This window comes from Vicugna pacos, chromosome 20, assembly GCF_048564905.1.
Source record: "Vicugna pacos chromosome 20, VicPac4, whole genome shotgun sequence".
Taxonomy (NCBI): Eukaryota; Metazoa; Chordata; class Mammalia; order Artiodactyla; family Camelidae; genus Vicugna; species Vicugna pacos.
In genome coordinates, this window is record NC_133006.1 from 22,477,992 (window position 1) to 22,500,844 (window position 22,853).

Consider the following 22,853-nt stretch of genomic DNA (forward strand, 5'->3'; position numbering starts at 1 on the left):
AGGTTTCCGGGGGTCGCGCAAGGGGCCAAGGGGGCCGCATGGCCTAGTCCTTTCTCCAGAGACCCCCAAACACTCTAATGCTGCTGCCTCGTCATATCCCCGGCTTCCTATCCCGCAGTCGTTGACCCTGTCCCCCCCACTCGCCTCTCCGTACGGGTTCAGCATGGCTGCCGCAGCCCAGGAACAGGCACAACGCAGGCGCAAGGGTGCGGCCGGATTGGGGGAGGGGAAAGGGAGCAACGGAGGCCGCGGGAGAGCGGCAGTGCGCAGGCGTCCGGGCGGGCACCGTAGCTCCCGCGGCGGGTCTCGGAGCGCGCGCGGTGGGTGGGGCGGAAGCGGGCACGGCGCGCCGACCTCCTGCCTCAGCGGCCACTCCCCCACTGCCCACGGCCTCGGGAGGCGGCCTGACTGGGTTCCTTTTCCGCAGGTAAAAGGTGCAACTTGGAACTCCCTGGCTGGCGTCCAGCGGAAACGCGCGCCGCCCAGCTGTTGTCAGTGGAGGAGAATGGGGCCTGGACCTGGAGATGTGAGGGTTTGCAGGGTAGTGTGTGTGGCAGTGTAGTGCTGTTCCAAGACGGGTGAGAAGAGTTTTATCACCACCCTCATCCTTCCTGCTGCGGGGATTTGAGGCGCGGGCGGTTGATGTGGGCGTTATGTTCGGCCCCTTTGTTTTAGGCTGCGTTATAACCTTTCACTTCCCCTGAATCTACCTAGATTTCATTACTTCATTAAGACCTGCCACTTGGACTCTGTCTTCTACAAAACTTACCAGCCTTGCGATCACTTTGACTTTACTTGTTTCTTCCATTTAAGTTAAAACGCTTCTGCTTTTTCTAAGGCTTTGCCCTCTGCTCAATCTTGAATCAAACCCATAAAAATCTAATATAGGGTTGGTTGCCACCTAAAGCGGACCTTCTGTTCAAAGGCAGTAGTCCTTCCCTTGACCCTTAGAGTGTGGTTCAAAACCCCTACTCCCCACCTACGGGACGAAAAGGCCAATTTATAGAACTCTGGGCTTTCCGTCTCCTACCTGTAAACTGGGCCAGGTCTGTGTCCCTTCACCATTGTACTAGAAGTCCTCTCTTCGGATTAAGGAAATTTATTTCCTTTTGACCTGGTCGACCTTATCTGTTACTCTGAAGCTATCCTCTGTTTTCTACCAGTCGATATTTTTAACTTCTCCCTTCTGCTAGTTTCCCAGCCAAAGAAAAAGGAAAGAAAAAAAGTAACCTTATCAATATGTATCTTCTTATAGGCTCTCTTATTTACCTCTTAGCTCCCTGCACAGTCAAGACCTGAAATTGTCATCTTAATTTTCCTCTCTCTGCCCCATCCCACTCTTCAGCCCATTTCTTCCACTACTGAGACTGTCTTTGATGGAAATGTCACCAAGGATCTCCTAATTGGCAAAGTCAGAAAGCAATTCTCAGTTCTCACCTTATTTGACCTCTCAAATATTTGACATTTGATCATGCTTCCTTCTTGAAATTTTCTACACCCTTAACTTCTGTGACCACTTCTCACTTGTTTCTCTGCTTGTCCAGAGGTTCTGCTGGTCTCCTCTGTGAACTCTTCTTCTTTAGCCCCTGTTGATGTTTGCCAGGATTTTGCCTCAGTTTACTTTTAGTTTTGTTCATCTTCTCTAGGTAATCTCACTCAATGGCTTGAAGCCTCTCAAATCTGTATTTTTAGTTCAGACAACTCTCCGGAGCTAAACTCAAGTACTTAATTTTACCACTTGGATAACCCTCAGACACTTCCGCATGTTCAAAATCGATGTACAAAACCTGCTTCTGTATTATCCTGGCTAATGGCAGCCATTCAGTCAAAAAAAACCTGGAATCTGAGAGCCATTCTTTTTTTTTTTAAGGGGAGGAGGTAATTACGTTTATTTATTTACTGATTTTTTTAAGTGGAGGTACGGGGATTGAACCCAGGACCTTGTGCATGCTAGGCAGGCACTCTGCCACTAGCTATCCCCTCTCTCTTGGAGCCATTCTCGATTTCATTTTTTACAACTTTGTATCCCCTGGACTTATCTTTTTGCCTTCTGGTATAACCATTGACTCACACTCTGTCCTAGTTCTATCACCTGAGCTATATCTACAGCTTCCTAACTGATTTCCTGATCTCTAAAGCTACACTGTCCAATATGGTAGCCGCTGGCTACATATGGCTATTTAAATTAATACTGAATATAATTTTAAATTTAGTTCCTCAGATGCACCAGCCACATTTCAAATTCTCATTAGCCACATGTGCCTAGCAGCTGTCACAGTAGATAGCACAAACTATAGAACATTTCCCCCACTGAAGAAAGTTCCGTTCAACAGTGCTGCTGTAGCTTTTCCCCTCTGCCTCTGCCACAGTAATGCCAGTGAGCTTTCGAAGATACAGCTCTGGCCATAGGCTCCTTTTAAGCCCTGTATTAATTCCTTATTGCCTTTGTGATAAAGTCCAAATTCCTGTGCTTACCAGAAAAGTCTGCCTACCTCTCCAGCCTCATGTCTAGCCACTTCCTCTTGGGCCCTGTCCTCAGCCATATGGAACTGTTCCCCAGACACACCATTTTGTTTTATGCCTTTGTATTTTACACATACTGTGCTCACTACATGGAATAGGCTTTCCCCCAGTCCTTCTAAGCCCACGACCATCATCTGAAAAGCCTACTCTTGTTTTCCAAATTGAGTCGACTGCTCATTCCTTGGTGTCCCTTTCTCTTATGATTGCACCTTTCACAAAGAAGGGCACTTAAGTGATGCCACCTGTGTCTCTGTCCCTTACTAGACTTTGAACTTGAGAAGAGGACCATGTTATTCTTCAAAAACAAAAAAAAAAACCCAGTTCCTGGTACAGTACCCAGCCAATATGAGATGCTCACAAAGTGAGCAAATGTGGTGAAGGAAATTGATGTTTAATAAGTATGTGAATTAGATAAGATTGTAATGTATGTATACTATGGGGTGCCATGCATAGTGCTGGGGGAATAATCAAAGTGAGACAAAATTATTGCTGTCAGATAAATATTTGACACACAGGAGCAGTGTGAGGAAAGACAGGTCATTTTCATAGACAGCATTGCAGTCCAGTCTGGCCAGAATAGAATATAAGCTACAAGAAGTAGAGCAGGAGAGAAGACTGGAAGGTAACTTTATATGAGGCAATGTTATGAAGGAGTTCCAGTCCTGTTAAGTTTGGTTTTTGTGTGTGGTGTGGGTGGTAATTAGGTCTTTTTATTTAACAGTTGTTTTTTTTTCAATAGAGGTACTGGGAATTGAACCCTGGACCTTGTGCATGCTAAGCACACACTCTACCACTGAGCTATACCCTCTGAGGCCAGGGCTGTTAAGTTAGTGGGGAGCCACTGAAAATTTGTGAACAATGGCTTGATTGGAATTATGTCATTAGATAGGAATTCTATCTTCATATCCCTGGTGGCTATCACTATACCTGTTAATAAACGCCAAATAAAAATATCAGGGGCTGGAAGGAGATGAGATTGGTGATAGCCAACATTTATTGAGGTTTAAAAATTTTTAATTGAAGTATCATTGATTTACAATGTTGTATTAGTTTCTGCTGTATAGCATAGTGATTCAGTTATACATACATATTTTTCATCATAAGTTATTATATTGAGTTCTTGAAATATCTCAGGCCCTATTATAAGTGCTTATATATATTAACTTTTCTAATCCTTATAACCCTATAAAGTAAATACTATTGTTATCACCCTGTTTTTTCAACTGAAGCAACTGAAGCAAGAGATACTAAATAATTTATCCGCAGTTACACATTTAGTAAGTGTCCAGAGCTGGAATTTGAACCTGGGCAGTCTACCTCTGGATAGGCACAGCAGGTGTTTTAAGATCTAGGCTTAAAGTTGGAGAAAAAAAAGATTAGTAGAGGTAGATTTGGGAGTCATCTTTGAGGTGTAGTTTAACTCAGTCATGCATGTAGGTGAGATTTATAAGGGAGGATGGACAGAAGAATTTAGTTGTTGATTAAGGATTGAGCTTTGGGTTAGACCCTCACAAAGGGAGCAAGAATAGCAAGTGGAGCCAGTGGAGGAGTGTCAAACAAGAAGGAAAAGCAGAACAACATAACATGAGGAAGCCAGAGGGCTCCAGTGAAGACTTCACGTTTATTGAATGAATGACTAATCAGAGCTTTTTAAATCTTGTCTGTGCCATGGATTTATTTGGCAGTTTGGCAGAGCCTTTGGCCTTTGTCTGACAATAATGTTCATAAATGCGCAAATAAAATACACAATTATCCAAATATATAAAGAAGTGTGTGATTATCTAGTAATAGGTGTTCCCTTACTAATAGAACACGTGTGTTTCTTAACTAATACATTAAGTAAAATGATTTATTGGCAGGTCTAACAAGTTATAACTATAGAGATATTTTGAGATGTCTGTGTATGTGATATGTAAATATTCATAGACGGTGGTTTCTATTGATGACAACATTACGGGTACTGCTAGTACTACAAAGACTTGTTCTCATCATTCATAAAATTAAATTTCAGTTAGATGTTCTTAAAAATAAAAGTAGCTCTTTTTAATTCATCCAAGTTCATTGACCGTTGAATTTTACAGCATGTGGACTGCCAGTTAAGAACCCCTGTTCTGATTGAATGAGATCCTGCAGGTAAGTGTGAGAGAGTGAAGAAAGGGGAAAAACTCCTTAGGTTCGTAACTGGGAGTCATTACTGATATTGGAGAGCAATTTCTGTAGTCTGGGGATAGTATTCAGAGTGTAGGGAACCTGAAAACCCAGGCCCACTAATTCAGACTGAGTCTTGTAAAAAGAAGGGAGCTGTTTAATTTCTTTGAGAGGGAAAGTAAGAGCTACCTTTATAGGAAGATTTATTTGACAACAGTGTGCACCATGGATTGGCCTTGGAGAGACTGGAGGTAAGTCAGCTAGGAACCCTAGCACACATTTCATGCGTGAAATGAAGGAATAAAGTAGTCGTAGTGTTCAAATTCATTGCACTTAGACGAGGATCCGAATCTTGCTGTCGTCTGGAAGGTCCCATGTGGTCTTGCTTCTTCCTGCCTCTAGCCTCATTTGCTGTCCTCTCTTATTCACTAATTATGCACCAACTACACCAGTCTTCATCTTGAAGGAGCCAGCCCTTTGCCTGCCTCAGGGCCTTACACATGCTGTTCCCTCCACTGGAGCACTCTTCTTCCCACTGGCTAACTCCTACTCACCCTTCAGAGCCCATCTCAGTATCACTAGGTTCCCTGTTTCAGTTAGTCTCTCTTATGGATCTCAGTTCTTTACCTTCATAGTGCCTTTTACAGTTTGCATTTGTAGGTTTCTATGTGTACTTGTTTAATGTCTCTATTTTCATTAGATTATAAGTTTGATAATTAGGTGTCTGGTGCCCAGCATACTGCCAGGCACATAGAAGGTAATCAATCCATATTTACTAAATAAATAAATGAACCACTTTGAGCCACAGACTTCTTGTTTACATAATGGGAATGATACCAATTTTGTAGAGTAGTTGACAGAATTGCTATATGCTGTCAATAACAATGAAGCTAAAAGGGCAGAATGTATGTGTACATGAAGAGAGAACACTTAGCTGGGAACGAGGGTAAATGTGGGAGCCGGATGGCCAGGTTTGCTCTCTGAAGCAGGCTGTGGCAGGGAGTAGGAAGAATGCAAAGAGTGGTGGGGTACATGGTGAAGGCAGTGGGGGTGAAGGTGTTTGTAGAGTAGCCCACAGACATGCCTGGTAAGAGCTACTATTGAAATATCTGTGTTAGAAGGAACAGGCTATCCTTCATATAATGCTCGAAGGCTCTTCCCAGCTCAGCTTCAGCACCCTCAGTTACTTATAGCCCATTTATTCATCCAATGAGTAGTCACTTGCTGGTGGGCCTTCTTGGTAGATGCTGAAAATGTTTAAAAAAAAAAAAAGAAGAAGAAGAAGAAGAACATGACAAGATCCCTTGAGGATCTTGCAGTGGGAGTGAGGTGACTGTGAAACAGACATAAACAGAAGAGAATAATACAATAAAAATTATGGTAACGGTAATGGTGTTGTGGAAGCACACTGAAGAGGCTACTAATCTCCACTCTGGGTCCCAAGGCTTCCTGAGGGAGGTGAGACTTTGTCTCAAAGGACAGATGGAAATAGGTTAAATGGGACCAGATCATTTAGGGTCATGCCAAGGAAAGCAGATTGCAGAGAATGATGGAAGGTTTTCATACATTAGTATGATGTGATCGAATGTGCCTAATAAAAACATCCCCTTGGCAGCCCAGCAAAATAAGAATAAGATAGAAACAGATCATTTATAAGAAAATTGCAGTCATCCAGGAAAAAAACCCAAGCAAACCAACAAGGGCCTGAACCAGTGGGAATGGAGGACGATTCAAGAGATACAGAAGTGGAACAGATAAGACTTGATAATTAGATGAGAAGGTTTGAGGAAGATGAAGTCAAAATTGACTCAAACATTTGTCGTTCATCTGATCAGGTGGCCAGTCAAGTTACACACTTAGGTCTTGAATATGAGATCTGGAACATATAGGGAAGGGAAGGTGGTGAGTTTCGTTTCATAAATTTTGAGAGAGAGGTACGTCCTGAACTTAATTTGCCTGATAGAATTCATTATTGAACATTCAGCAGGAGTTTATGAGGCAATGTAAAACAGAAAACTCACTAAGTTTTTTTTTAATGAAGGCACAATTTGAAAACCACAAGAGTGCTTTTCATTTAAAACTTTCTTTTAGACATAATTGGGGGAAAATGAACAGATTGGGTTAAATGAGGTAAAGCAATTGTTTTTAATTTTGTTGGTTATGGTGATAGTATGGTAGTTATGTTAAAGGAAAAGTTATTACAGATACCCTTAGAAATGTTTCCTAGTGAAATAAAATGATAGAGTTTGTTTAAATACTCCAGAAAAAATGTATGTGGCATTATGAAAACAAAAACAAAAAACAGCAAACACTTCAATTAAAAACTGAAAAACGAAACAAAACAAAACAAAAAACCCCAAAAAAGCCTGGGGGGGAGAAAGTGTTTGGAACAGGATAATAGATGAAATAAGAATGGAAGGCTTTTAGAATGTTGAAAATTGATGAAAATTGTACACGGAGATTTATTAGATTCTTCTCTTTTGTATGTGTCTGAAATTTTTCATAGTAAAAACAATTTTTTTAACTTGGACATAGATCCAAAGGAAATCAGTTAGTGGAATTTAAATAGTATAATTTATCAATCAACATTGAGTCAGATCATATGTATATTTTGAATTTGTGTCAAGACTCATGGCAGACCAGAGGTCACCAGTGTATGGCATATATTACCCAGGCAGTTAACTGGGAAATGCTGTCCGGGCATTAATGCACAGAATTAATCTCATGTTTATGCCTCAGACGATCTCATGCAATTGTCTGGGATGCCACACGTTCAGGATAGCTGTAATGAGGTAGTGGTTTGGTTCATAATTCCCCTTCTCTGGGAGTAGCTCTGATTCACAGAGATGATGTTGTGCCTGGCCACTGATGATTGATCCGGAGTACAAACCTAATACAAGCCAAGCCAGTCAGATTGTCTCTCCCAGCAATGTGAAACTTGAAAGATAGAGGTTGGAGGCCTTTGAAGGTGAGGCATCTGTTAATGGCAGCTCAACCCCTGCTGCTAAGGCCCTGTGGTTCCCCTTCCTGTGACTAGCTTATTCCACCCTTCTTTTGATTTCATGAGCTTGCTCAGTATCTGTCCAATAAATTGGCCCTCAAAAGTTGAGTTAACCTAAAGAATACGCCACTTTTCCTCCAACTCTGAGTTCACCAGGGCCTAGTAGGGAACTGGGAAAAAAAAAAAAGTTGAGTTAGCCAGAATTGGTTTCTGTTGCTTACAACCAAAATAGCCGTACTAAATACAATAAATTATTGCATAATAAAAACTATTATATAAACATGTTGATATTTTATTGCATCTGTGTTGAAATAGATTTAAAAATTAAAAATTACTACTATCAAATTTATGTATAAAAATATTTCTTCAGGAACACTGTTTTGTGGAGAGTACAGTTTGAGAACTGCTGTTGCACCACATCAAAGTGGAGATGCCCAAAGGCAGTTGGATGTATGGGTGGTGTGGAACTCAGAGCAAGACCTGAGCTGAAAGGGGAAATTTGGACGATGTTGGCAAGTAGGTGGTAACTGAAGACAAGTGGGAGTAAATACCATCCAGGGCAAGCATATAATGTAAGAAGAGAAGAGACTGAGGACCAGACTCCAGGGAACACCAGCATTTAAGGGATAGCTGAAGAAAAGGAGTCCATGAAGGAGACTAGAGAAGTGAGAGGAAAAATTAGGAGAGAATGCTGTAAGGGATGCCAAAAAAAAAAAAAAAAAAAAAAGACTGTTTTAGGAAGGAGGGCGCGGCCAAGGGTGTAAAATATTGCAGAGCCTGCAAAGAGTCCATTTGGTCTAGCAAAACAAAAATGAACAATTTCATTGTGAGAATGAGAGATGGTTGCCCACGACTTTTTCAGGAATCTTGGCTCTGTCAGGAAAAAGAAAATGAGGCACTACTAGAAAGGGATGGAAAGCTGAGTGTTAGAAAGGATTTACAGGTGTTGTGCCATTATTTTCAGAAGCATTCACATCTAATTACCAGAGACAGCAAGTTACTAGGATGCAGAACTGGCTGTCTTGCTCTTCTCTTGCTCACAAATACCACTTCCCCAAATGTATTCAAGACTATTTTTGTAATCTCTATTATGGAGATTGTTGCAGGATCCTGACAGGAAGGATTATATAGAGGGAAGTGTAGTTATAAATGTTTGAACTTGTTAGCATTTATACTGGGAGAGAAGGGGATTAACCACACCTTGCCTTTGTCTTGATGATGGGTGGTAATATCCTCTCATGTTGGTCTTATCCACACTCTACTCTCTGTGGAGAACTTTGATTGTTCCTCCCACCAGAGTAGAGGCAGTGTCTGCTGTCCTAGTCCTCTCACCCAGTCCTCCTCCTCCTGTGCCTCCTGCTTCCCCCAGACCTCCTCCCAAACGATGTATCTGGGGCACAACACATTCATTAACCAATTGCTGTGCCCAAGAAGGAACTGGGCTCTTTGGAGGATGGGTTTATTTTGGGTTCGCCATCCCAATTCTGACTACACACATAGACAATGTACAGCAGACTATGGTCTGGGATCAAAATTCAGCCCATATGTGTTTATATGGCCCTAGAACTCAGGAAAGTTTTTGTGCTTTTAAATGGTTTGGGGAAAAAAGCAAAAGAATTATATTTCGTGACTCACAAAAATTATATGAAATTTAAATGTCAGTGTTCATAAGTAAAAAGGTTAAGAATAAGAGCAAAATTCTAAGGAACAAATATTTGCTATCTGGTCCTTTACAGAAAAAGTTTGCCCGCTCCTGGGTTAGAACTCTAGGTCGCTGTGTGCTATCCATTGCCCCCTACAGTTCTGGTGATGTCAGTAAACCCTAAGTGGGCTGAATCTTCCCACTGCAGGAACTACTGCTGGCTTAATCCACAAAGGGTGGGACATTACGAAAATGAGCTACTGTTTTTTTCAAAGTGTTACACAGTGATTTCCAAGCCCTACCCCAACCCTGACACTCTCCCCACCCCCACCACACATACACACAGGCACACACACTTATGTACACATTAGCATTTCAGAATATGCAGGAGGTCATGGGTTGTTTTTGGCGGGGGTGGGGGCTATTACTGCTGCTGTTATTTGTTTCTCAAAAGGAAGTGGATTTTGAAAGGCCCATATTCACATAGATTAATTTCTAAAATGACTTAATTGCCACATTAGACCTTTCTCACTGCCTCTCCCCCACCCCTTCTGCCTTTCTCTTTTTTTCTTCTTTATCAGACTTGCAGCATATACACTGACAGTTTCTTCCTCACCTCCTACTTACTTCTCAGCCCACCACAATCTGGAGTCGACTCCCACTACAACACTGAAACGGCTCTCAATATATTTGTCAACCATCTCATAATTACCAAATCTAAGGACACTTTCCAGTCCTCCCTTGACTTCTGAGTAGCATTTGATAATGCTGACTTTGTCCTTCTTCACGGAACACCTCTATTTCTATGAACTGGCTTCTTCCTTATTCTCCTCTCAGCTCTCTGGATGCCCCTCATGCCACCAGATGCTTACAAGTTAGTGCATTTCAGATATCTGGTTATTGTCTGGTGTCAGTGCCACGCCCCACTCTCCTACAATGTGATCTGGACTGCTCAGCCTAAGAATCTGCAAGGTGTGTATTTCCCAGTCTTCCTTAGTGGTGACTTCCTGTTAGATTCTCTCAGTAGGAAGCACTGGTGGGAGATCAGATGGCAGGAGAAACCAAGAAGCTTTCTGCTTTAGTTTCTAACAGGGTGGCACTTCCTCATAGGTATAGCAGCAGCAAGAGTGGTGGGGTTCTGGACTCCAGCTTCCTGGGCAGAGGAGGTACCTTCTCAATGATCCATCCATGATGGAGATGGTACCTTTTCAGCAGATCCAGAGGCAACTCTGATGGTGTCTCCCCCAGGACAACAGCAGGTGTAGACATGGATTCTAGCTCAGGGACAACAGTAACTTCTGATTTCCTGGCATTCCTCTTTCCTATTTGCACCTCCAGCCCCTCTCTTTTATCCTCTGGCATTTCTGGCCTCTTTAACACTTTTATAACCATTTCTGTATTAAATTCCCTCAGTCTGAAATATCTAGAATGATTATACTTTCCTGCTGTGTGCTCACTTCGGCAGCACAAATACCACTTTCCTGCCTGGATCCCGGATGATAACTGGTATGAGATTTGGGGTTTGGACTCCTGCGGACTTACGTCCTTTTGTCACTTCCAGCTCCCCCTGCACAGTCTACCTGGATCTTATCCACCCCCTCTGCTTCAACACTGATGACTCTCAAATGAAGGTTCTTCAGCCCACACCTGAGATCTGTACCCATATACCTCACACCTGCTGGTGGCTGTTCCACTGGCACCTCAAATTCAGCGCAAAACTGAACTGCTTCTTTCCTTCATCAAACCTGCTTCTATGACATACTTTTTTTTTTTTTGACATTTTTCCTATTTCATTTCAGTCCATCACAGATGACCCACCCAGTCACCAAAGCTAGAAATACTGGTGTTCACTCTCCCTGACTCCTCCACATCCAATCAGCAGCCAAGCCCTGATTATACTGATACTCACTTCCCTCCATCTCCTTTGGACATGACTTAATCCAAGCTCTTATCTTATCTCACCTAAATTAGTACCATGTCGCTACCAGAGGGCAGTATGTGTGTGCAATTTGTAGTTTTGATGTCATAGACATCAAAATTATTACATGTGGACTTTTGACCAGCAGTTTTGCCTCAATTCTTTTCAAGCTCCAGTCTACTGTTTGAAGCATCAGAACAGTTTCTCTAAAATGTTAAAAAATAATTGTGACTCTTCTGTTTTAATATCTCTATCATCTGCTAAGTGAAAAAGCACCCTCTTTGTGGCATAACAGTCAATGTGATTTGGCTCTTGTCTAAATTTCTACCTCATCTTGACATTCTTCCCCAACTCCCTCACCCCACGCCCATTACCAGACAGGGACACCTGAGCAGCCTCCACCATATTCACATCTGACTATACAGAGGTCTCCAAAGGAAGGAGCTCTGAATGCTTTGACCTTCACACATTTACCTACCCCTTGCCTTGGAATGCTTTTCTCTTCCCTCACATTCTGCTGGTCCAGCTGTTTTTCTTTCAAGACTCTTAGTAGCCTTCCTGATCACATCCCACCTATTCCTCCATCTTCATAAAACTATTACTTCCAAAGCACTTAACACATTCTTATTTGAACGCATCATGCTGTGTGTGATTATGTATTCATTGACCACCACCCCCAATCGACTCTCAATCCCTTGAAGGAGGGAATATGCCTTTTTCATCTTTGTATTTCTAGCACTGGGCCCAAAACCTAACACTTGTTAAATTCTCAGTATAGTTCTGCATAATAAAGAGAAACAAAGCCTGAAGGAGAATAACCTTTGTAAGAAAGAGGAGGAGGGTTCAGTGGGAGGAGGATTGGGAGGGAGAAGACAGAGCCTGAAGGGCCTTGGGGCATTGCTGTGGGAAGATGGGCTTCCCCAGTTCAGCATTCCACCACGGGGCGGTGCTGCTCTGAAGAGCCCATCGGTTACAGGCTGAGGCTGACAGCCAGATACTAAAGAGGGATCCCCAGCAGGAGGCAGACAGTCCTCTACTGCCTACTCAACCCAGCTCCACACCCCACTCTGGCCCAGTAAAAAGGCCAAGTCGTAAGAAGGTTGCTGGCCGCAGGTCTCTCCTTAGCAACTGATGATGTTAAACCCTACACTCCTGTGATTGGTTTAGCCAGAATGGCCGGGGCAGTTATGGGAAGTGCGCTGGCAAAGCATGATCTGGGAAGAGAATATAAGGACCTGAATCAGCTGGTCGGTAGCTCCTAGCCCACTGTGTGGTGTGAAGATATGGATCATGAGCTGAGCCAGGGAGCTGCACTGTTATGGCTGCTATACCTTCTGTGGCTGCTGCCCTACTCCTGGACTGCCCCCGAAGGTATGACAGTACCTCCCTTTTACTTCTGGATTAGAGCCTAGGGAGCCAACCCAGGGTATTTGAAAAGGAATCTTGTGCTCTGTAAATGGTGAGAGTATCATGAGAGAGTGGAAACGGTAGCAGAATTGGGAAAGAAAGCCACGATGGACGGACGGCAATGTCAGAGGTGCTTCAGACGCTCCGTTTAAAACAACTTCGCGAAGCAGGGATTACTGTATCTCTTTTAGAGATGAAGAAAATGAGACTCAGGGTTTAAGTAACTTGTGCAAGTTCACACAGTTGGAAAGTGGTAGAGCTGGGATTTGAACAAAACAAGTTATTTCCACAGTTCCTGTTTAGTCCTCACTTTGTCATCAATTCATCTTGTGATTCTTGAAAATTATCTTAACTTTATTGGTCCTTACTTTCCTTCTCTGCAAAGAATGGGGCATAATGGAAGAATAATCTGGAGGATTCCTCTTACTCTATCTTTCTGAGTATTGCATTTTGAGGAGTTTTCCTCTTGGCTGGGGGGATTCCTGCCAGGCGTTTCAAAGAATAGGGATTATTTTATGCAGCTGTGTTGCCATTCTGCAGGCTTGGGAAGATATTTTCAGAGAGACATGGTGCCAATGAAGTGGCTGAAAAGGAGCCTGGAGACTGGTTTTTCAGTCTGCCATGTGTGTCTGGGGATAGGATGGGGCAATGTCATCTATGGCTTAGGGAGGCCACGACCATTCTTTCACCCACCCAGGTGAAGACTGGGGAACCCACCCAGGTCCTTCACAAGACAGTATGATGGCCTTCTGGGAATTAGACAAAGGTCTCCCCTTTGGGAGGATGTAGCCCTGTGCCAGGAGGCATGGCTTGGTGAGTAGGACACAGGCTAGATTTCAACCACCACTTACCTCCTTGGCTGAGTGCCTTTGGGCAAAAAACATAACCAACATCATGACTCTGAATCTGTCACTTTAGACAGTAGAGTTTTTTTTACTTTTCACAGCTTCAGACAGTTGGCCTTTTCATGCCTGGGGAAGCTTGGAGAGGTCCCGTAATTTCTTTTTTGCCCCCATCGGGAGGGTGAGCCTAAGTGACCGACATGAGATGGGTGACACCTCACCTCTCCCCCATCTCCCTGAGCAGACCTTGCTGCTTTCTAAGCTAAAGAGGAGGAGGCTTCCACCTTCCTGAATCCCACACTGTCTGTTTTGCAGCTCCTGCCTCAGGGTGGCGGGATGAGCTGCAAAACCACACGTTCCTGCACACGATGTACTGCCAGAATGCCAGTCCCAACGTGGGGCTCTCCGAGACCTACGACGAGGACCAGCTTTTCTCCTTCGACTTTTCCCAGAATATCCGAGTGCCTCGCCTGCCTGAATTTGCTGACTGGGCTCACAAGTCTGGAAATTCGTCCACCATTTTCTTTGACAAAGGATTCTGCCAGAGGATGATTGAGGAAATCGGCCCACGACTTGAAGGGGAAATCCCAGTGTCTAGAGGTCAGAGGTTTCTTTGGGAGGTGGGCTGCACTCTCAACCTTACTGTACCCTGAGTTATTCCCCTTCTCACCAGCTCCCCATCTCTCATGCCTTCTGGTTCTCCCCTTGGACCGTGATTTTTCTACCAGCCTTGAGCTGCACTCTGTGTTTGTGGTGGGGCAGAAGACAAGTCCCTAGGACGTAATAGACATTCAAAAGTATTTCTTGAACTTGATGAATTCAGCAGGGACCAATGGATGCCTATTGAGTATTAATGCTTGTGTTACTATGCTCCCAAGATAGAAGGGGAGAATGGAAGTATCTGATGATGTGCCTGCATTTTTAATGAGAAGACAACATGTGATCAGATGCCCATGTGAGATCTAGATAGGAAGTGCTGCAGGAAGTCAGGATGGAGAGTCCAGAGTGGCCTGGATTTGGTCCAGTTCTGGTTCTTGTCTGGCAGAAGACCTCCCGCAGAGCTCAGCTCCTCCCTCATCTTTCCTCCCAAAGCTCATCCCCATTGACACTGTCTCTGCCCTCCCCACTATATGCCACGTCCCCTCTCCAATCACTGGGGTACCATCTAAACTAGTGGCTTCTTTCCCTCACACCTCGACCCCTCCACAGGGCTCCCCATCCCTGAGGTGTTCACGCTGAAGCCCCTGGAGTTTGGCAAGCCCAACACGCTGGTCTGTTTTGTCAGTAACCTCTTCCCACCCGCACTGACGGTGAACTGGCAACATCAGGCGGCCCCCGTGGAAGGAGTCGGGCCCACTTTTGTCTCAGCTGTTGATGGACTCAGCTTCCAGGCCTTTTCTTACTTAAACTTCACACCGACACCCTATGACCTTTTCTCCTGCATCGTGACTCATGAGATTGACAGCTACACAGCAATTGCCTATTGGGGTGAGACCCTTTTCCCTGGAAACCTGGTTCCTTTTGGAGGCAGAAAAGGGGTAGACCCATGGGAGGGCTCCTTTCTCCACTTGGCCCTTGTTTAGTCCATTCTCACTCTGAGTCAACCCCGATCTTCCATGCCTCAGTTTCTTCCTTGACACCCACATAATTCCCCTGGGTAGGGGGCTCCCCAGCCAGGTCTCCAGGCTGACCTGCTCCCTGTTTTCTCCAGTGCCCCAGAATGCGCTGCCCTCAGACCTTCTGGAGAATGTGCTGTGCGGCGTGGCCTTTGGCCTGGGTGTGCTGGGCATCATTGTTGGCTTGGTCCTCATCATCTACTTCCGAAAGCCTTGTTTACGTGGTACGTCAGGGCATCTGAAGCCGGGTGTGTGTGCCAGGACTATCCTGTGCAATGCGAGGCACATGCAGTGATCCTCAAGCCTGTGGGTGGGCAGGCCTGTATTGAGCACCTCAGGACATCCTCCGAGTTGGGGTCCCAGGTCCACACACAGAGTTATAGGTCACAAGAATGGCTTGGAGTGGGAGGGGAGTGATTGGGGGAGCTGTAGAAGGGGTGCTTGGAGATGATTTGGAGACAAGGAGAGATCGACTTCTGTAGAGTGTGTTGCAGACCAGAAGAGAACCCCCCTGATGGCTTTCCTTCACCCTCCTCTCTCCTCAGACTGACTCTTCTTGACCAGAGTCTGATGCCAAGAACTTCAGCCATCCAAGCAGGAGATGTTCAGGTTTCCCACATCCTGCCTAGGATCTCTTCTCAGAGCAGAAGGCCCTGGGACTCCCCTGGAGGGTGTGTGTGTGTGTGTGTGCGTGCGTGTGAGTCTGTGTAGTACATGTTTCTAAGCTGGGGGCTCTGCTGTCCCTGGTCTTGCATCCAAGGGAACCCAGAGTGGACTTCCTATCACGACCACATCCCATCCACATCAAGGCAATAAATCTTAGTTCTTAATATTGATGTGGCTTCTTTTTTAACTCATGATATTTATTTCTGGATATTTTAACTCGAGTAGGTTGTCATTTCAAATTCAACATGCCTCTACTTGAACAGCTTGTCCTCGTTCTGGAGAGAAATGGGAAAACCCCTAATTCCTCAGCTGACTCCCGGCCCCTAGTTTCAGCACTACACAATGGCTTCTACTCGGATCCGTTTGTGCAAAATATGTGAGAAATGAAGGCACAGCCACTTTATGATAATCTGCTCACAAATGGTGGAGGAGCTGCTAGTAGGGTTTTGGTTTTTGTTTTGATTTTTTTTTTTGCACTTCACTGCTTGTGAAAATGTTAATGTCAAGTACAAGCTGCCTTGAGAAATATATAACTGCCTTCAACCTTCATCCTAGCTGGGAAAACAAGAGCTCAAAGTGGGATAAAGAAGCCTTCAGATGCTCTTCTAACTCAGCCATACTGGTTTTGTGAAAACAGTATATTCAAGCTCCCGAGGGGAAGTGCAAGTAGCCTAAAAGGGCCTAGGATGCATGTGTCCCTTCACGCTGTTTATTCTTTGGCCTCAGTAAATCATCCAAGGAGACCTGTGACAGTGCTGTCCTGGTGGATGGGCACATGACAGGAGCACGTGACATCTGCTGGTAACTCACTTTGCATATGCTTTTCTTCTTGCTTTCCTTAGGGTCCAGGGAATCTAATCTAGGCGGGAGGTAATTGGGTTTATTTATTTTTTAATGGAGGTACTGGGGATTGAACCCAGGACTTCACGCATGATAGGCATGCGATCTACCACTGAGCTTACCCTCCCCTCTTCTGGAACCTACTTTGAATCTACCTTCAAATATGGTGTGTTCCCCGTTGAGATGTTTTCCTTTTTCTTTTCACTTTACCATTCTACATCTGTCTTTTATTACTTTCTAGTTCTTCTTGATCTCTCTGTCTCCATTTTCCAGCTTATCCAGAAATTTCCTGCCAGTGAAGCCTTAAAACTGCTTTTAATAGGCTGTGTGACCTTAGATAAGTCATGGCCCCTCTCTGGGCCTCAAACTCCTCATCTGTGAAATGATAGACTTAGGTTAGATGCTCTCAGATCAAACATTCTGTGATACTGTCACTTAGAATACTCGAGAAGCATTCCAGACCCTCTCTAGTCTGGTGTCCCCCTTCTAATCAAAAAAATATGACCCACTCTTCCCAGCAGGAATCCTGTTTTGAATGAATCAGTTCTCATCATTTTCCTTGAAGGTATCATGTCTGTCTTCACTTGAGGGGAACTGCCCAGATATTTCCCTCTCACTGGAATGCCTTCTCTTTTTGGCTGAGCTTGTTCTCATCTTAACCAACCCTAGAGCTCCAACCCAAGTTCCACCCCCACCATGAATCTGTTCCCAATTCTCCAGCCCTCACTGACCTTTCTTGAACTCTTCCAAGACATAGCACACTCAACCCAGGCTTTACTCTCACAGATATGCTGCCTTGTTTCATGTGTCAATTTTTTTCACGCTTCTAGTTTGTAATGTCAGTAAGTCAGGGATCATAAACAGTTTACACTCCCACCAACAGAGGAAGGTGTTTCTCATTTTCCTTTATTGTCACTACTGCTAGAAATTATTTGACTTTGAAATGTTGGCGATTCAGTAGGTCTAAAGTGGTATCGTGTTTTAATTTGCCTTTCTCTCATTACTAGTGAGGCCAGGATTCTTCTCACAGGTTTCTTGTTCTGTGAATTGCTGATTCATATCTTTTCTCTCTCTTAAACATTGCTGTTTCTTGTCTTTTTCTTATGAAATTGTGGGGATTTCTGATATATTCTATATAGTAATCTTATGTCAGTATAAATATTGCAAGTCCTTTCTTCCACTTTGCTGCTCAGCAGTTAAATTTGTATACAGTTCCTTCCCTGAACAGAATTATTTCATTTTGAGAGTCAAAACCCATATATTTGTGCTTTTATAATCTTAAAAAATCCTTTCGAACCCTAAGGCAGTAAAGTTACAAATTTTTGCTAGGATACAACATGATAGAGTGATTCTCCATTTTCTCAATGAGAATATTTTAAAAGATTTTTAACCAATGTCAAGATGTAAAGTTTTAGATACATAGAAGTTACAGGGAAATAGTCAAATGTCTGCTAACTAGTTAATAACTCACAAATTTAAAATCACATATTTTATAGCATAATATAAATGTAAGCATAATACTGTCTCTACTCTCATATTTCATAAAACAATTTTTATTTGATTCTTCTCATGTATTTATTTTTGAGTAGGCTAATAACTTCTAAATTTTTTTATTTATTTATGTAAAAAGTAAATCAATTCATTTAAACTAAAAAAACCCCACCAAAAACTATTTGTCCATTTCTCCTACCTCTTGCCCCTGGCCTCTGGCAACCACAAATCTGTTCTGTTCTCTGTTTCCACAAGCTTAGTTATTCTTTTGTTTTTGTTTATTTGTTTTTTTAGATTCCACATATAAGAGAGATCATATGGTGTTTTTCTTTCTCTATCTGACTTACTTCAATTCACACAATGCCCTCAAGGTCCTTCCCTGTTGTTGCAAATGGCAAAATTTCAATCTTTTTTATGGCTGAATAATATTTCATTATATATATATATATATATATATATATATATATATATATATATATAATTTATTTATCCATTCACCCATTGATGGACAGTTAGGTTGTTTCCATACCCTGCCCACTGTAAATAATGTTACAGTGAACATAGGAGTGCATATATCTTTTTGAATTAGTGTTTTCATTTTCTTTGGATAAATACCTACCAGTGGAATTGCTAGATCAGATGGTAGTTCTATTTTTAATTTTTCTGAGGCCTCTCCATGCTGTTGGTGAATCCTTGTGCACTGTTGGTAGGAGTGTAAATTGGTGGAGCCACTGTGGAAAACATTATGGAAGTTTCTCACGTCTTTATTAATTGAAATCATTTAAGGATAATGTATCTTCTCCAAACAGCTTTGAGAGAGTGGGCATAATTTGGAGAGAAACACCCCCCACAAACTTATATGTAAGGTAATTCTCTCTTTTCTCATGAATAATTTTGGGTAAAATAACTTTGCCTTATATTTATCTGGCCCTAGATGATCTGCCACTATGCCTTCTTCTATTGGTGCTATTGTTTTCCTTTCATAGTCAGATCTTTATTGATCTGGAATTTTTCTATATGGTGTGAGTATGGGTACAACTTTCTTCTTCTCAATACATTAAATTGATCTTCTTAATACTGTTTATCAAATATTCAATTTATTCCTAGGAATTTTATACCAAATTTCCCTAAATGCATAGATTTGTCTCTGGATTATTCAGTTCAGTTGGTTTGTCAGTTCCTGGGTCCACTTAGCCATGTTTCAATTATTATGGCTTTTTAATATGTATTAAAATTTGGTAGGGCTAGTTTCATTTCCTTTGCCAGCTCACCTCCCCCAAAAAACACATTTTGCTCTTCTTTATCAAAATTGTCTAAGATACTCATGGACTTTATTATCTGGTACATTTTAAAATCAGCTTGTCAAGTTCTCCCCAAATTCTCCTATGATTTTGGTTGGGACAGCATGTAGGTTAGCAATTTGGGAGGAAATTGGACTTCTTCATTATGTTAGGATGCCTCATCCATGAATATGGTATGTCTCTTTGCTTCTTGAGTTCTTCATCTGTGTATATTAATAAAGTTTCTTTTTTCCCATAAAATTCTTATACTTTTGTTTGTTAATTTCTAAATATGTTATAGTTTTAAAATTACTATTATAAATGGTTGGCAATTTTCAGTTATTTTCTAACTGATTATTAGGAGTCTAGGATTTAGGATCATAAATCCTGAGTTCAAGTCATGGTGCTAATACTTAGTATCTGGGTAAAACTGGGCAATCACTAAACTGCCTCTGTCTCTATTTTCTCATAGTTAAGACAGAGAGAGAATAATATTACTCAAGAGTCACGGTGGCAAATCTGGTAGACTATCCTCTAGTAGTTCAAGTGATTTGGCTGCAGGAAGGAAGGATGTTGAACTAGCTACAGCAACAGCAGCCCAAATGTCAGGGTCTAGAGCATGAATCTTGGTAGAGAAGAGGGAGAGCCCTGAGAGAAGTAAGGTGGGAGGGGGTGGGGGTGAGGTTGGACAACTGGGAAGTAATGTAATCCTGGTGGGATGCAGAAGTGTGTAGTTTTGAAAAGACACTGAAGGAAGTCACAATGTGGTCTCCTGCTGTTGGTTTTAAATTACAAATGACTGACAGATTGAGGAAATTTTGAGTTTATACCACAGAGGCTTGAGTTAAAACCATCTGTCCAGAAGAGGAACCTGAGAACTTCCAGGAGGGAACCTTAGGAAGTAACTAGAAGAGATTTATTTTTATGGCCATATTCTCAGAAAAAAACATAAGAACGAATTTATGACTTTCTGCAATGTGCAATGCCAGTGACGTTACTGTAGCTCATTTTGTTTTAGCCAGTCCGGGTACTCGGTAGACCCCCAAGAGCACCTTATAACATGGCCAAGCTTGTGCCAAGACCACAATGCCAACTGCCTTCCTCTTCTCCGACGCAAATCCAGCCCACTCAATGGAGAGGACTTCCTGGCCACCAAACCCGCAATGACTTCTCTTTTCTCTTTTAAGTCCACTGGCCTTATTGCTTACTTTAACATAAACTCTTCTCTTTGTAGATATTTGTTCTCACTCCCCAAAAGCGAAAGATGTGGGGGCAGAGTCCACATTTCTTAGCTCTTGGTTTTCCCTGTAATGCTTTGCACATAAACATCATGGTTAGTCCACTTCTGGCCTGTGGTGGCCAGACTAGGGGAAGAGGCAGCAGGAAAGGAGAGGACTCACTCTTTGGGCCCTTGTGTAGTGGCAGTAAAAGAGGGACATCATACGGGAAGCTGGCTGGAGTTCCCAAACTTCTGCAGTCCTGATGCTGCATAAATAATTATCCACTCACCAACATAGATAGGACAGTTGAAATATTCTTTTGGGTTGACTGCAGGTGGGGGACAGAGCTATGTCTGTAAAAAAAAGAAAAGGGTTAGGAGGAAGAGGGGAAGAAAGAAACCGCTTCACTGAGCACAGGTCTGTGGTTTTTTTCTGTCCTGCTTGATTCTAAAAAACACCCTCAGTCTTCTCATTAATAGAGAAGTGAAATCTTCTACATTTCCTGCTGTTGCCTTGTGGGAAGGTTTCACATCTCCTTTGGCTGCCAGAGCAGAGACTCAGACACGAGAGGGAACTCGCCGAGCCTCAGTGAGCTGGCAGAGGGCCACACCAGTGTGACCGTGGAGGACCACACGAGTGTTCCTGTGCCAGGGTGGGTTTTGTAGACATTGAAAAGGATCCCAAGCCCTGGTTCCTGCAAGATTACGCTCAGCGCCTACTTAGGGGGAGAAGAAGAGATGGGAGGAAGAAGTGTGCATGTGTGTAGGAGAAGTCACACAAATCTGAAACTGTTGAAAGAGAAAGTGGAAGAGACACTGGTTCTAAGAGCAGAAGGAACCCTGAATCGGAAAGATAAGACTTAGAAGGATGGGGTGGCTCTTCTCTTTCTCCTTTTCTCAGGGGAGGCTGCCACGAGCTAACTTTATGTGGGTCATCTCAGTCCCAGGATGTAGTGAGTGTGTGGGCACGTGCAAGTGTGTGTGTGTGTGTGTGTACCTCTAGACCTTGGGGGTGACTCTTTGGACCTGTTTTCCAAACTCTAAAATGAGGACAACTAACAGGTCTTCTGAGATGAAGTGAGACAGTGTGTAAAGGGTCTGCTTGGCACAGCATCTGTCACAAAGTAGCAGCACAACAAATTTTGGACTTCCTCACCCCTATTTTCTGCCCATTCAACACACTTACTGGTTCATTAGAGACGTTAAAGTGCAGAACAATCTTATAACCAAGATGGGGTTGAGAGTTCGGGTGGAGCTTCAGTTAAGCCCAACTAGTTACTCAAAACAAGTCTTTTTTTCTGATAATCATCTTGGTATTCTGTTTTGGTACATGCTTTTTTCCCTCCTTCTCTTTTTTCCTCATAAATATCAGATTCTCTTGGGGTCAGGGACTTTGAGGGAGGACAAATAAGTGTGGTATCAAGGGATTCCCTCCTAATCCTCTTTTGTTTAGCTCGCTATTAAGTCAAATTCAAGAGCGTTCAGAAACCAAGGCAGCTCTGAAGACTGGTGGGGAGCCCGGAGAAGCCAACTTAAGAGTTTTAAATGTGCAACGGAAAAATCTATCAATTGTATAGTTCACAATGACCATGAATTGCTATCGAAAATCTGTCTTTTCCAGGGGAAGAAAAGTAGGGAAGCTTTATCTCATTTTTCTAGTGGCCTCATAATGCGAGCTCCTGCCCCAGGACAGATGGGACCAGTAGGGGAAACACACGGGACAGTTTTGAGTTGGGGGAGACAAGTGAGCTCTGGGCACTGGCCCATCACCAGCTGTTTATCGAGGGATTTAAGTGGAGTTGCCCTGTGGTCTGCCCTGAGATGGTTCAGAAGGTAGGAGCATAGGGTTTCCTGGCTCCAGAGAGCAGAAAGGAGAAAATGGAGCCTGCTTGGCTAGTACAGAAGAAGCAGTGGAGGCCCAGGGAGTGATTTCCAGGGTTGTGGCCCTGATCTCTAAGGTGAAACTGCTTCCCTTAATCTGCATCTTGTTTTGGGGCCAGATAACTGCACTCTCCCTGTGCCTGCTTCCTTCTCAGCAGCCCTGCCTCTGCCACCTCCCCAGGAGGGCCCCTTGTCCTGTTGTGATAGGACAGACCTAGGGTTATGTAACCAAGGGTTAATTTCCCAAGTAACTTCCCTTTAAGGAACAAGAGAGGTTATCTAGTCCCAGTCTTTGGGAGAACTTTGAGAAGAAACAGGTAAACCAGTGGGCAGTCTAGGCTACATACATCCTGGGAAGAATGCGATGATTCTCTCCACT

The 22,853-nt window shown here is 43.2% G+C and overlaps 1 protein-coding gene across 3 annotated transcripts; it reads left to right on the forward strand.

Annotated features, from left to right (window-relative positions):
- Positions 1-103: 103 nt before the first annotated feature.
- On the forward strand, positions 104-15,931 carry LOC102532908 (HLA class II histocompatibility antigen, DM alpha chain). 3 transcript variants are annotated; one of them, XM_031688371.2, is made up of 5 exons: positions 104-427; positions 13,934-14,081; positions 14,691-14,969; positions 15,193-15,321; positions 15,643-15,931. In XM_031688371.2, exons 1-5 carry the CDS (start codon positions 164-166, stop codon positions 15,645-15,647), a joined length of 825 nt encoding a protein of 274 aa, XP_031544231.2. In that variant the 5' UTR covers positions 104-163; the 3' UTR covers positions 15,648-15,931. The 3 variants fall into 3 exon arrangements, with proteins under 3 accessions (XP_031544231.2, XP_015093044.1, XP_006202268.1); XM_015237558.3 differs by having other exon boundaries at positions 291-427; positions 13,797-14,081; XM_006202206.4 differs by lacking the exon at positions 104-427 and adding an exon at positions 12,439-12,603 and having other exon boundaries at positions 13,797-14,081.
- The last annotated feature ends 6,922 nt before the right edge of the window (positions 15,932-22,853 follow it).